The sequence below is a fragment of the Microtus pennsylvanicus genome, chromosome 10 (assembly GCF_037038515.1).
Source record: "Microtus pennsylvanicus isolate mMicPen1 chromosome 10, mMicPen1.hap1, whole genome shotgun sequence".
Taxonomy (NCBI): Eukaryota; Metazoa; Chordata; class Mammalia; order Rodentia; family Cricetidae; genus Microtus; species Microtus pennsylvanicus.
The window spans coordinates 110717735-110730692 of NC_134588.1; the positions used below are offsets into that span (position 1 = coordinate 110717735).

Sequence of the window (12958 nt, forward strand, 5' to 3'; positions counted from 1 at the left end):
AGCAGACGCAGGAGAGACGCCATGCTACCTGCTCCAGGGAAGACGCACGCTATGAAGCTCTGACCCAGGATGGACTTAGGCTAGAATCTTCCCGGTAAGACCAGTGCTATACAGATGATAAGAAATGGGCTAGTCCAGGTGCGAGAATTAGCCTAGAAGTCAGGGCTGGACAGATGGCTTAGGGGTTAAGAGCATTTGTTGCCCTTCCCAGGAGACCTGTCAGAATTCCTGTGGCAACTCATAACCACCAGCAACTCCAGTCCCAAGGAGTTTTTTTTTTTTTTGGTACCATAAAGCAAGCCAGTAAGCAGAACCCCTCCATGGCTTCTGTATTAGTCCTGCCTCCAGGTTCCTGCCCTGATTTCCTTCAGTGATGAACAGAAGTGTAAGCCAAATAAACTGCTTTCTCCCCAACTTGCTTTTTGGTCATGGTGTTTCAGTCACAGCAATAGAGAGTCTAAATAAGACAAGTCAAAAACACCCATATACTTAAAATAACAATTTTAAGTGCTTTTAAATGAATTAGGTCCTAATTCAGTGTCTCTGTGGCACTAGCCACACTCGAAGTGCCTTGTGTCACTGGTGACTTGATGTTACCACAGTGAACCTATTGGAGAATTCTCTTAAGGAAGCTCCAGGATTTCCTGTTCATAGCGCTCTTCTCTGATGGTCTTCTGGAGAACATCCAACTGTCAGTCAGCCAGACCAAGAGATCCTGTGTTCCTGAGCCCCACCTAAGGCCCTGGGTCTGAAGGTGGTGTGGGAAGAGGAGGAACAACTATCCTGTTTGCAGAGACCTGCCAATCTATGTTGAAAATGGGAAAAGGTACATGCCATGTTAAACAAAACAAAACATGCATGTTGGTTCGTTTTGTCAACTGGATTGGATCACAGGTGCCTCAGATATTTAGTTGAACATCATTTACAGGTGTGTCTGTGTTAAGAGTGTCTCTGGGTAACATGGGCATTAGATCCTATGTTCTGAGGAGAGTACACTGCCCTCTCCAGTATGGGCCAGGCTCATTCAGCCTACTGAAGGTCAGGGTTTAAATACTAAGGCCAAGGGAACATCCCAACACTTGAACATGGTTTGATTAACACAGATCTCCTGTCTTCTGACACCGCCTGGATGGAGCTTACAACATCAGCTCTCCCGGGTCTGGACGGCTCAGCTGCCATAACCACACAGCCTAATTCTCTGTTCTAATCCAACACACACACACACACACACACACACACACACACACACACACACACACACATCGATTCTGTTTCTCTAGAAAACCCTACAGTAGCCAAAGATGGCACAGGCAAGGGAGTGATCTACCACTGTAAAAATACTAGCAGAAAAACCAGAGAGATCAGAGTTATATGAAACCAAGTGCCAAGAGGGTGTCGAGTCTTTATTTGGATTTTGACAAAGGAGGGGAGAGGGGATGAAATCCTGGAAAGAGAGGAAGAGGTGGAGTGAGATGGCTTGGGGGTAAAGTCTTGCAGCATAAGCCTGGCAGCCCAAGTTCTATCGCTGGAAACCATGAAAAGGCAGAAGGAGAGAGCCAGCTCCACAGAGTTGTCCTCTGACCTCCACACAAGCACATTCCCACCCCCAATAATATTAAATAAATTATTTTAAAATTCCATTTGTACGCATTTGGAATGTCAAAGGAAAACAGATGCTCGGCTAAACCGTAAGAGACAAGGGAGTGAGAGGGAGACTCTAGACAATGAAAGAAGAACAAGAATGGAATTATTAACTATGCCCAGGCTAACCCAGACACTGGGATAAACAATCGAATGCTGGCTGCTCAAGCACAGAGGTCTCAACAGCTAGGAGCACTATGGTAGCTAACATGGGTGGTCAACTGGACAACAGAATCCCCGAGGAGACAAACCTCCAGGCACGTCATGAGGGAGTTTCTACTGGGTTAACTGAGGTGAGAAGACCCATCCTGTGTGTAGAAGCATCACCTCACAGACTGGGATAAAGGAGAAATAAAAGAAACGGCTCTCTTCTCAGCTTCCAGGCAGCTGAAGCAATGGCCAGCTGTCTCATGCCCCTGCTGACATCTCTGATCCTCCACGACGGATCCCTTGGACCATGAGACAAAACTGACCTTCCTCCCTCAAGTTGCTTTTCTCACAACAACGAGAAAATTAATCCAAACATCACCCAGGCTTCCAGGACAAAAGACAACTGATGTTTAGAAAAGCTTTATAAATTATATTAACAAATAGCAAATTTAATATATATTTAATATGTTGTAATGTATAAGAGAATCATTTCACGAAACTGTATCTGAAGTTATTATGCACCTGGTTGCCTGAACTGTGGGTGTAACATCAAATGTGGTAAGAACATGAGGGTTTGGGGGTCAGAACCCTACAAAGTGGAAAATTCTGTGTCCAAGAGGATCTGGTGAGTGAGTTTTCCTCTTTGGTTTATTTTACCCAATTCAATCAGCAATAGGTCACATAGAACAGTCAGGTAGTTCTGACTCAGAGCCCACAGGGCATCGCTTCACATTCTGCTCAAGGTTAATATGAGAGCTTCTTGAAGGAACATGGACACAGAGTACCGGAGGCTGAGCAGGAAAGAACCTCTGGGTTCCATGGGTGATCTCTAGGCTTCCAGGCTCTGGAGATGAACACTCAGGCTTGAGAAGGAAGGTGTCCTTAAGACATGGCCTTGCGTGACATTCTGCATGATGTTGCCATAGCCTTCACTATTTTCCAGAGACTGTATAGACATTTCTTGGCTTCTGGATGCTGAGTAGCATTTTTTAATACAATCTTTATCTTTTATTTAACATTCATTTTATTTTATTTTTATTTTTGGTTTTCCAAGACAGGGTTTCTCTGTAGCGTTGGCACCTGCCCTGAAACGAGCTCTTGTAGACCGAGCTGGCCTCGAACTCACGGAGATCCACCTGCCTCTGCCTCCCAAGTGCTGGGATTAAAGGTGTGCCTCACCACTCCCAGCTTAACATTTATTTAATGTTGATGATGTGTCTATGTGCATGTCTCTGTGTAGGCCTGTACATGAGTGAAGTTCCCTCAGAAACCAGAAGATGGCACCAGACCCCCTGTGGAGCTGAAGTTCCAGAGGACTTAGACTTGGTGTGGGTGCTGGGAACCAAACACAGAACAAGAGCTCTCACCACTGAGCCGTCCCTCCAGCCCCCAGATGCTCATCTGTAAATACGCATGCGCATAAGTGCTGCTTTGCTGTGTGCTCTCTGTCGGTTTTCCCTGAGATAACTGCCCTTCGGCGTGTGCCTATCTTTACTGAGACACGCTTCAACGCCTTCGTTCAGTGATGTTTAAGATGTATTTGCTTTAGTCTCATGCACTGTGTAGAGTTTATCCACATTAATCATCTTTCCCCATCGGAATCTCTTGTATTTACAGCCTGCCATGAGAGCAGACACTGACACATTTCCTTTCGGGCCATCCTCTGGGTCAGCAAAACACTGTGCGTACTCAGAAACACCGATTTCCTACGAGATTCGCATGTATCAACTGCCACATTGACAAGGCAAAATATACGTGTGGCGCTTAAAATATCTACGGAGGGGAGTATTCGATTAATTTCCCAGTCATACCTACAGGAAGAATGCGGCTCTACCCCTCAGCTCTCTGCTAGGCTGGCACCAATGGTATCTATCAGAAATGAGAACGCCAGCATCACTCAGGACTGGCAAGGGCATCTGGGAGGGTGAGAAGCTGACACCCTGTCTACAGGGTGGTGAGAGCTGATACGCAGTGTGCGGGGTGAGCACTAAACATGAGAAACCCTTAACCTGACAGTTCTCCTCAGAACTCATCCTGATTATGAGATCCACATCAATTATGATTTATAATGGGATGGTTAGTAACAGAGCAATTAACCATGGGGAAGCCACCTTAGGGCTCTACACGGGTCTGCTGGCGTGGAGAGGTGGTTGAAACACCGCTATGGCACTCGCTCTAAGTGGCTCTGCTGAGAACATGCTTAGAAGAATGAGCTTCGATGAGAAATTTATTAGTTATGTACTCGCCTGGATTTTGTAATTTTTCTATAATAAATGCCTAGGCTTTTATAGTTACTGCATCCACCTGTCTATCCATTCATCTATCCACCCAACCGACCAGCCATTCATGTAAACAATGATTTCGAAGCCTCCCAACCCCTACCCCCAGCCATGCTTCCTAGAGACACATAGACTTTGCAGTTGCCTGGTAAGAACTGCTCATATCTGAGTGAATTTGGTGACCACCATCCCTCCCAAACCAGTCTCCTCTTGCTCTCCCTTACCACACAGATAATAATAGATCTTGCTCACCAAGGTCTCCCGGATACAGCGCCTCTCGAGCAGCCTCTGGGCTCCGCTCTCCACGGTGACTCCCAGCCAGTTGAGCGCTGCCCAGCACCAGAGGTCTTCATGGCCACCATGCCAGTAGCTCACAAATGCAAACGTCATTGCTGTAGAAAGCAGTGTTCCCAGCAGGCCACGCTGGGACCCGCCCAGTGGAATGTACACATACCTGGAGAGAGAAGAGGCTGTGAGAAGCCATGCTGACGGATGGAGGCACAGATGCACTTGCCTCCCCTGCTCTCTGGCTTGACTCTTGAATGCCCGCATTACTGCTTAAGGTACACAGATCCCACTTCCAGGAAGCTGTAGGCCAAACTTGAGCTCTCCACCTCACTCATCACTGGCCACACCCCAAACTCGCACAGGGTGTGGCTTTAGGTCGGATGAACAGACACACCAAAGGGCCCTTACTGTGGCAAAATCACTTACAAGAGGCAAGGGGGCAGCAGTGAGTTTAAAGCTGATGAAGGGATGCACCCAGCCTGGGAGCCCATCACGGGGCACCTACCTAGCTACTGGTGTGGGGAGGACACTGACCGTCATGGCAACTGTGTATTTCACAGCTCAGACTACTAAGTTTATGGTAAAGCCATATTTAAAATACTGGTGAAACCATTATTTATACACAGTGGCTAAAAGGAGGCCCTCACGAGGTAGGAGTCGGGTGTATAAGAAGGGTAAAAGGGCTGGTCCCAGATTCCCAGGCAAACGACCCAGAGGCAAATAGAGAGAGGAGCTCTGGACTCACAAGGGTGCTGGACCAATGCCTCACACTCTGCCCCAGGGCATAGCATCCTCAGATACGTTTCCAGGCCTGAGTGACGAGTGCCCACATATGAGAACATGGATTGCGGGAGCTCACCCTCCTCTGCGGTTTCCAAGAGACCACAGGCCTCAGTTTATTCTGGTCATTTCCTCTTTGCCCCAGTTCGCCCCCCCCCCCTGGGAGGGGACAAGAGGTCTTCCTGATGTCTTCTGAGACACTTTAGAAGGATCTTTCCCCCTTGACGCACCACGCTTCCCACCTGCCATCCCAGAATCCTGTTGGTTCAGCATCCATACTGCTCACGCGCTACTTCCTTACTGCGGAAGAAGCTTTATTTAAAAGCTTCATTTCTAATAGCAATACTTCTCAGAAGAAGACAACAGTAAATAAAGCCAATCAGACCAAAAGATAGATGTCAAAAAAACTATGTAGGTGTTTTATTTGAAATAATTTAAACAATGCATAGAATGATGCATATTACTAAGACACTGTGGTGGTCAATAGATATGTGCACTCGATGTTATTGGCTCCTCAAACTTTTTTTCCAGAATTCCGAGGCTAGAATTCAGGACCTTGTGCATGCTGGGAAAGGGCTCCACCACATCCCCAGGCTCCTTACACACACACACACACACACACACACACACACACACACACACACACACTACTATCCTCAGTCGGCACTGTCAATTCCCAGAGAAACCTGGCGCAGGCTTTGCTTCTCTTCCCCCAGCTCTGGATTCCTATATAACTCAGTTGTTTTGGCCCCATGCCTTCTAGGTCCCCATGTGCTCTCTTGGTCCTGGCCTCTTCTCCTCTCTTCTCTGCCCCCACTCCCCTCCTCTCATGGCCCCGTCTGTTCTACTGCCCATGTTAAGTCTGGACCCTTCTAGACGTCTGGCCGTTCTCTCCCTCATATCTACAATAAAACCCTTCTCCGCCAAATCCTGGAGCGGTCATGCTCTCATTTCACACAGTCACCTCACCCTGCGCCAGGAAGCTTGCACTTCTTATCCTAGCTGTGACGGGGTTGACTTTCGGCACTGCCAGAAAGTGAGTTCTAGGACCCTGCCGCTAAGCTGTATGCCCAGGTCCTCCTCTGCAGACTCTCGCCTTGACAAAGCTTTATCGGGTTCCTCCAAGAGTCCCACATCTTGGCTTGGTGTTCATGCTTGTCCAGCCTGCATCACCCAATTATAGCAAGAATCCTGCTAGGTCAGTTTAGGGAATATCCCTCCCCGTCCTACCTGATCACCCTTATTTCCTTCCTCGACCACCTTAGTCCCCCCGGCCTCCTTTCAGGAAGAACCCCATTAGGCTGGAGACCAGGATGGTGGCTCAGTAGGCAAAGTACTTTCAGTGCAAACACAAGAACCCGAGCTCAATTCTCAAACACTCTCTCTCCACCAAAAGTGTGATTTCAATGTAATTCCAGGGCCAGGGAAGCAGAGAAGGGTGGTCCTGTGGCTTGCTGCTCTCCTCTGTTTGATAAGCTTAGGTCAGTGAGATACCAGTCTCTAAAAACAGGTTGACAGCACCTGGGAAATGACACTGAAGTTGTCCTCTGGCCTCTACATGTGTACACACACGTCTACATACCTGCACACACGTGTTCCCACGCATCCCACCGGGTCTCCCTAAATCCCAGTGCTTCTCTGGTAATTTTCCACTCAGTGGTCCCAGGTGCTCTGAGGGTCTGCGTCTCTTACCCTCATGCGCACAACTGAGTCCAGTGCCACTCTGAGCCTTCCTCCACCCCCACATCACAGCCATCGCTGCACGAAACTGCACTCGGCAGCGCCGTATCCATCACCCCTTTCCTGTAACGTCTGTCACTCCCAAATGCCTTCCTAGTTTGGATGATAAATCATATAATCACCTTAGTTAACCCCGTTTTATGAGTGAGAAAACAGAGGCTGTGAAGTTAATTTGACCAAGAAACCCATCAAGGAGGAGAAAAGCTGAAGCACAGCCTACACCAGCACACCAAAGCTTGTATCTTTCTTTCAAGGCACAGTGTATACCAGGGCCACCAAAGCTAATGTCTTCCTTGCACCTCTGGCTTATTCCAAACATCCTCTGTCTTTCTCTCTAGTCAGAAAGAATGCTGAAGTCATGTGACAAGGGAGCCATCCCAGCAACCAAATTAGTAACTTTGTGTCTAGACATTAAGTGTCTATATATTAAGGCATGTTCCTGAAGCGGCTGAAGACGGCTCAGCTGTGGGCATAATTATTCAACCCCTACTTAAAAAGAAAGAAAGAAAACTAAAATAAAATCTAAGACAGGTGGATCACTAGAAAGTTCTCCTGGACTAATAGGTAATTCCTGGACTAACAGGTAACCTCCTGGACTAATGAGTAACCTCCTGGACTAATAGGTAACCTCCTGGACTAATGAGTAACCTCCTGGACTAATAGGTAACCTCTTAGACTAATAGGTATCTTCCTGGACTAATAGGTAACCTCCTAGACTAATAGGTAACCTCCTAGACTAATAGGTAACCTCCTGGACTAATAGGTAACCTCCTAGACTAATAGGTAACCTCCTGGACTAATAGGTAACCTCCTGGGCTAATAGGTAACCTCTTAGACTAATAGGTAACCTCCTGGGAAAAGGAAGATCATGCCTCAAAAGCAACCAATAACAAAAACGTGGCTGGCACCTGAGCAACAACATCCAAGGCCATCCTCTGGCTTGTACACACATGTGCATACATACACACACACACACACACACCTGCACATGCATGCACAGATAATCCTGTACACATATGTGCATACACACACCTGCACACACATGCACAAGCAATCAATCCTGTTTGTACATGTTCATATGCACACATATACCTGCACGCACACACGCACAGATAATCCTGCACTCCCATGTGTGCACACACACATACCCATGCATGCACCAATAATCTTATACACACATGAGCATGTACACACAAGGAGTGCTCCTTCTGCTTCCAATATTTACTTATTAAGCCTCCCAGGCATCCCAGGCATTATAAGACACAAAGACCTAGGTTGTCCTTGCCATGACATGGGCATGCCTGGCTGTGAGACAACAGCAGGTCCTGCTGTAAGGCTAGATGCCATGGTGCCAGGTACATCAGGAAGGCTTCACCGTGTGGGAGAGTTGGGTGTGGGGAAAGACCAGTGGAGTGCAGGAACTGGACCACGGAGTGTCCTCCTTTGGTGAGGAATCGAGGAAGACTTTCTCTAAGCAGAGGGGAGGCTGGGTGCTGCTGGAGTGACACCTAGGAGGAGGGGGCAGTGAGCCTGAGGACACCTGCAGGAGCACAGGTCTTACTTGGAGCTCTGCTGCCCCCTAGAGGCTGCTTGCTTATCAGTGTGTAATAGGGACAGGATCTGGGCTGGAATCTAGGTAGTTTGACTGTAGCTAAAGGAAACATTGCAGTATCTACAAACCTAATTACATATCAAGATTGTATGCACTAAAGAAAAATAAGCCTAAAATGCCAGAAAACCCAGTACAGAATAAAAGCCTGCCATGCCTTCCACCAGTGAGACTTGGTATTGGGTCCAAACCCGAAGGGACATGCCTGCAAACTTGGGGTGCTGAGGTGGCAACTCCTTCCCCACGTGTGACTATTTCAAACCATACAATCTTACTCTGCCTTTGAAAATGACAAATGACCAAAAACAGTCTCTGAAAATTCTTTATATTCCATGAATTCAAATAGTGTGGGTCCCCAAGGACACAAAACTTCTTTGCTCCAAACCAGAAGGGGGGTAGAATCTTCACGCTTCATTTTGGGAAGACAGTGAGTTTGGCAAGAAGAGGGAATGGGACACTCTCTTTAACACCTTCCACCAGCCAGTCTCTGTGATCAAGGAGAGGCATGTCTGCCTCAGAAATGTACAGGCACCACCCAGATGAGCTGCACAGGCGCTGAACCCCCAGTGGAAGGCACACTCAGCACAGCAGAAACACCTAGTGTGGGGGTGTAATGCCTGATGCTGCCTGGCCAGGCTGCAGGGAATGCTGACACAGGTTGGCACCTCTGCAGGTGCCACCCTCATGCAAAAACATCTCACAGAATTAACACAACGTGGATGCCCCAAACAGCAGAAGCTACCTACAACAGGTAGACAGCAGTCACAATGCTTGCCCTGACCGGGTGCCCATGCCAGGCGCTTTCTGCATACTGCAGACAGTTACTAAGACAAGTTTCAGGGAGACAATGACAAGCTTGCCTTGCCGCTGAGAGGCCCAGGTGAAGCCTGGTGTGTTTTCATCACCATCATCACAGGAAGAGTCATCCTCAGTGGCAAATGTCTCCCTTATTTAATCAGGTTGCAGATTATTCTCCATAGACGTATCTACTGGTCTTTTTTGAGACATGGCCTCTCACTGTAGCCCCAGCAGGCCTCAAACTCACAGCAATCTTCCTGCCTCAGTCTCCCCAGTGCTGGGATTACAGGTATATGATACCATGCAACTGTCTTTTATTAACTAAAAACTAGTCTTGCTGGGGAAAAATATTCTCCTTTATAAAGATGAGTGTTGTGGAAACTCATTCAGCCGATAGCCTTTGGGGTTACCGGACTTAGGGGCATGGTCTTCTGTCTGCAAGGAGGGGCTCTCGCTCTCTCTTGACTAGTGGTCTGAGTTCTGTTCGCAGCTCCCAGCGACCACAGAGCAGAGGACTGTGGGAGGTTTCTACCCTTATTGTGAGGTTTCCTGAAATAAACATTTGTTATCCTTTATTCCGGGCTCTTGTGGACTTCCTTACTTAAGCCTTCCTTAAATGTGCATCCACTAAAGCATTCAAGACAACTCCAGAGGCACCAAAATGCAGCAATGCCACACTAAGCAATGAAACCAAAGCAACAACGTCCTCTCAGGTTAACTTGCCCAGGAACAACCCCACACCGCACTCTTCACTTCTCTCCCTGTGTCTGTTGTCTGTGATCCCAGGCTGACCTGTGGTCTGTCTGCTGTGCGAGTGGGAAGCTATTCTGTTAGCTGTGTCTGTGTGCTGTGCCTCTCCTGGGCCAAGACTTTGCTCTGTGTTTACTGACGAACACAGAAAACCTGTCACGGGAATGAAACGAGGGATTCTTGATAGAATCTTCAACGGAGCTTTACAGGGAAAGAAGTTGCCTCGCTGACCCCCACTGACCCTGACTACAGTCATTATCAAGCTGTATCTACATTGCTTGCAATTTTATGGTAGGCTTTGTTTTATGGCTGCTTTCAGTCTGTTGGCTGCTTCCAGCAAATGATCTCCACAATAAATACACACACAATATTCTTGGCCGGGGCATGGAAGAGTACATAGTCTAAGATTAAAGCTATGCACTTGCCCAGGTTGTAAAAGCTGATTGCGTGGGAACTCTAAGGTAAGCGAAGTTGGTTGTATTGTTCTCTTAAAGGCAAGTTAAATAGCCTGAGTACACAGTAGGCTAGCGGGTTAATTACACAGTCTCAAAGGATCTCAAGACATATAATTAACTTTACTGCAAGGTCCAAGAAAAGTTCAGAGTCTTTGGGGTTGAGGGATTTTTCAGAACAATGGATCACCACAAACGTGTTTGGGCTGTGAACTCCATTAACTACTATTGAGGGAAGTGCCAGGGGTCAGAGGTATAACATTCGTTATTGGACAGAACAAATGATTACCCTCAGAGATACGTGCTACAGCGGCCAGGCTGGCACCCTGAAAATGTCCTGTCTGTCAGGGGTGGGGCATAGGAAGTCAGTGGGAAGGTGGATCTATGCCTGTGAGCAGATCCCGTGAGGGATCTGTGTCTACCTCCCCCGTGCCCAACACAAAGAACACCTCACAGATATGCCTGCATCGGGGACAGGGTGAGAAGACCATGCCTGTCCCTGCTGGTCTTAGAACTAGTCTGTTTTCCACCTTCCCCAGGAAGTGCCTTTTGAATGTTCTAACTTTCTCTTTGTCCTAGAAAGTCACACTGTGGGTGTACTGAAAATGTCTTCATGGGGCATGGCTTTCCTAGTATGTCTATCGTTTCAGCTAAATTCCAAGATTCCAACGGGGCTAAACAGGAGAGAAAGTGTGTGTGTGTGTGTGTGTGTGTGTGTGTGTGTGTGTGTGTGAACATTTCCGTGTTCTACATTAGCCAGTGACGGTGTGCCAGTCAGATTTCCATCCTAAGAGGCATAGATAAAGGCCTAGAGCTTATTTCTCACTAAGAAGCTAAAGATTACTTATAAAGGGTTTTAAAGGACAGACACCACAGCAAAAAAAAGAATAAATTTGCTTTTAACATCTTTCCGTTCGGTGCAGATCATAATGGAACTTTAATAACGAGGAAGCCACAGCTGGTTATGGGCAGCCATAGACTTGATCGTTTCCAGGAAGCAAGGAAAGGACCATCTGCAAAGAGGAGGGGGAGTCTGAGCCAGGAGAGTCCTCTGCTCCTTCTCTAAGGGGAGCTGGGTAGAGATTTCTTGGGCAGTTCTGAAAAGTTGCCTAGTAAGAATTCTATGTCCCGTGTCTCAATAGAAAATTGTGGGATTTATAAAATAAAAACTAAACCACCCAATGGGGGTGGTTCATACCTATAATCCCAGCAGGCGGGAGGCGGAGAGGCAGGAAGATTGCTGTGAGTTTGAGGCTAGCCTGGAGTGAGGGGTAAAACCCTGCCTCAACGCAGCAGCAACAGCAAAGTCATCCACAGCTCTTCTATATTCAAACACCCAGGTTTATGTAATTAGACGACCATATTTTTAAAAATCACAATCTTGAAGTCCACAAAGCTGGAGGCTGCGAGGGCTGATGTGCTATGCTAAGTCCAAGACTGTGCTTAAAGCTTGAAGAAATACTCAGCTTAGTCTTCAGACCAAAACCCAGAGCTAATCCCTCTAGAGCTCTGCTTCTCGGGGCAGGAAAGTTGAAAGGTTGGAAAAGGCCAGCCCAAGACAGCAGTGAGTGCAGAACAAGGAGTGGGGGCTGCTTAGGAGCCAGAGGCAAGGCCTTAGGCCTGCTGGACCATCTCAGTCTCAGGACCCCAGAGCCTGCCAGTGTGGCAGAGGGTCCTGACACCTGCTTCTGAGCATCTATGGCAATCCCGTGAGAAGGTAGCTCTGGGAGGCTCTGGGAGGCTCCGGGAGCTTATGTTCCTAAGGACACTTAGTGACAGATTCGGGCAGTGCAAGGACAGTAAGGCCAGGCAGATCCCAGGAATGTCTTCATCCTGCTGAGATCTGTACCCATTGATGAGGAAAGCGCCCTCCTCCCTCACCCCTGCACTGGACACACCCACTCTTCCCTCTGCCCCATCCACTTTCAACTGTAAAGGTTCCCTCCCATAGGTGGATCACACAGGAGATGCTCCACTGGACCAGATGGCTTCTCTTAGCAGAACACTCTCCCCAGGTTCATCCATCAATGTTGCTCCAACAGAGAGGATTTCCTGATTACACATGAATGCCTGCACACTTGCTAATTGGCCAGCAGCACAGGGAATATCTTGCTACTTATCATGGACTGGATCTAAAGTGTCCCATCCCTAGCAGGTGTTCTGGAAGACTGTGGAGCCCTCGGGATGTGCGATCTACTCGTCCAGGAGCAGGCGAGAAGTTGAAGCAAGGCTCCTAAGCATCTGAGGCTCAGACCTGTGTCTGCTCCAGCCTGTGTTCTCTGCTTCCTACCCACACTGTGCAGACCAAGTCGCCACACAGTCCTGCCACCGCTGACAGAGTTGCTGCAGCCATCAGGTCTCCCTCTCCATCCTGTGCCCTCAGAAACAGAGCCAAAACAAATCTCCCATTCCTTTAACCGCTTCTGTCTGATATTTTTGTCATGGTGATGAAAAACTGAGATGCTATTTTT

At 47.8% G+C, this 12958-nt stretch overlaps 1 protein-coding gene across 2 annotated transcripts in view; it reads right to left on the reverse strand.

The window, feature by feature from the left end:
• Hhat (hedgehog acyltransferase) overlaps positions 1–12958 on the reverse strand; it is a 252716-nt gene that overhangs the window by 75226 nt on the left and 164532 nt on the right. For both annotated transcript variants that reach the window (XM_075989510.1, XM_075989511.1), the window contains exon 10: positions 4323–4524. In XM_075989510.1, coding sequence (XP_075845625.1) covers positions 4323–4524 — 202 coding nt within the window. The remainder of the gene's footprint in view (positions 1–4322; positions 4525–12958) is intronic.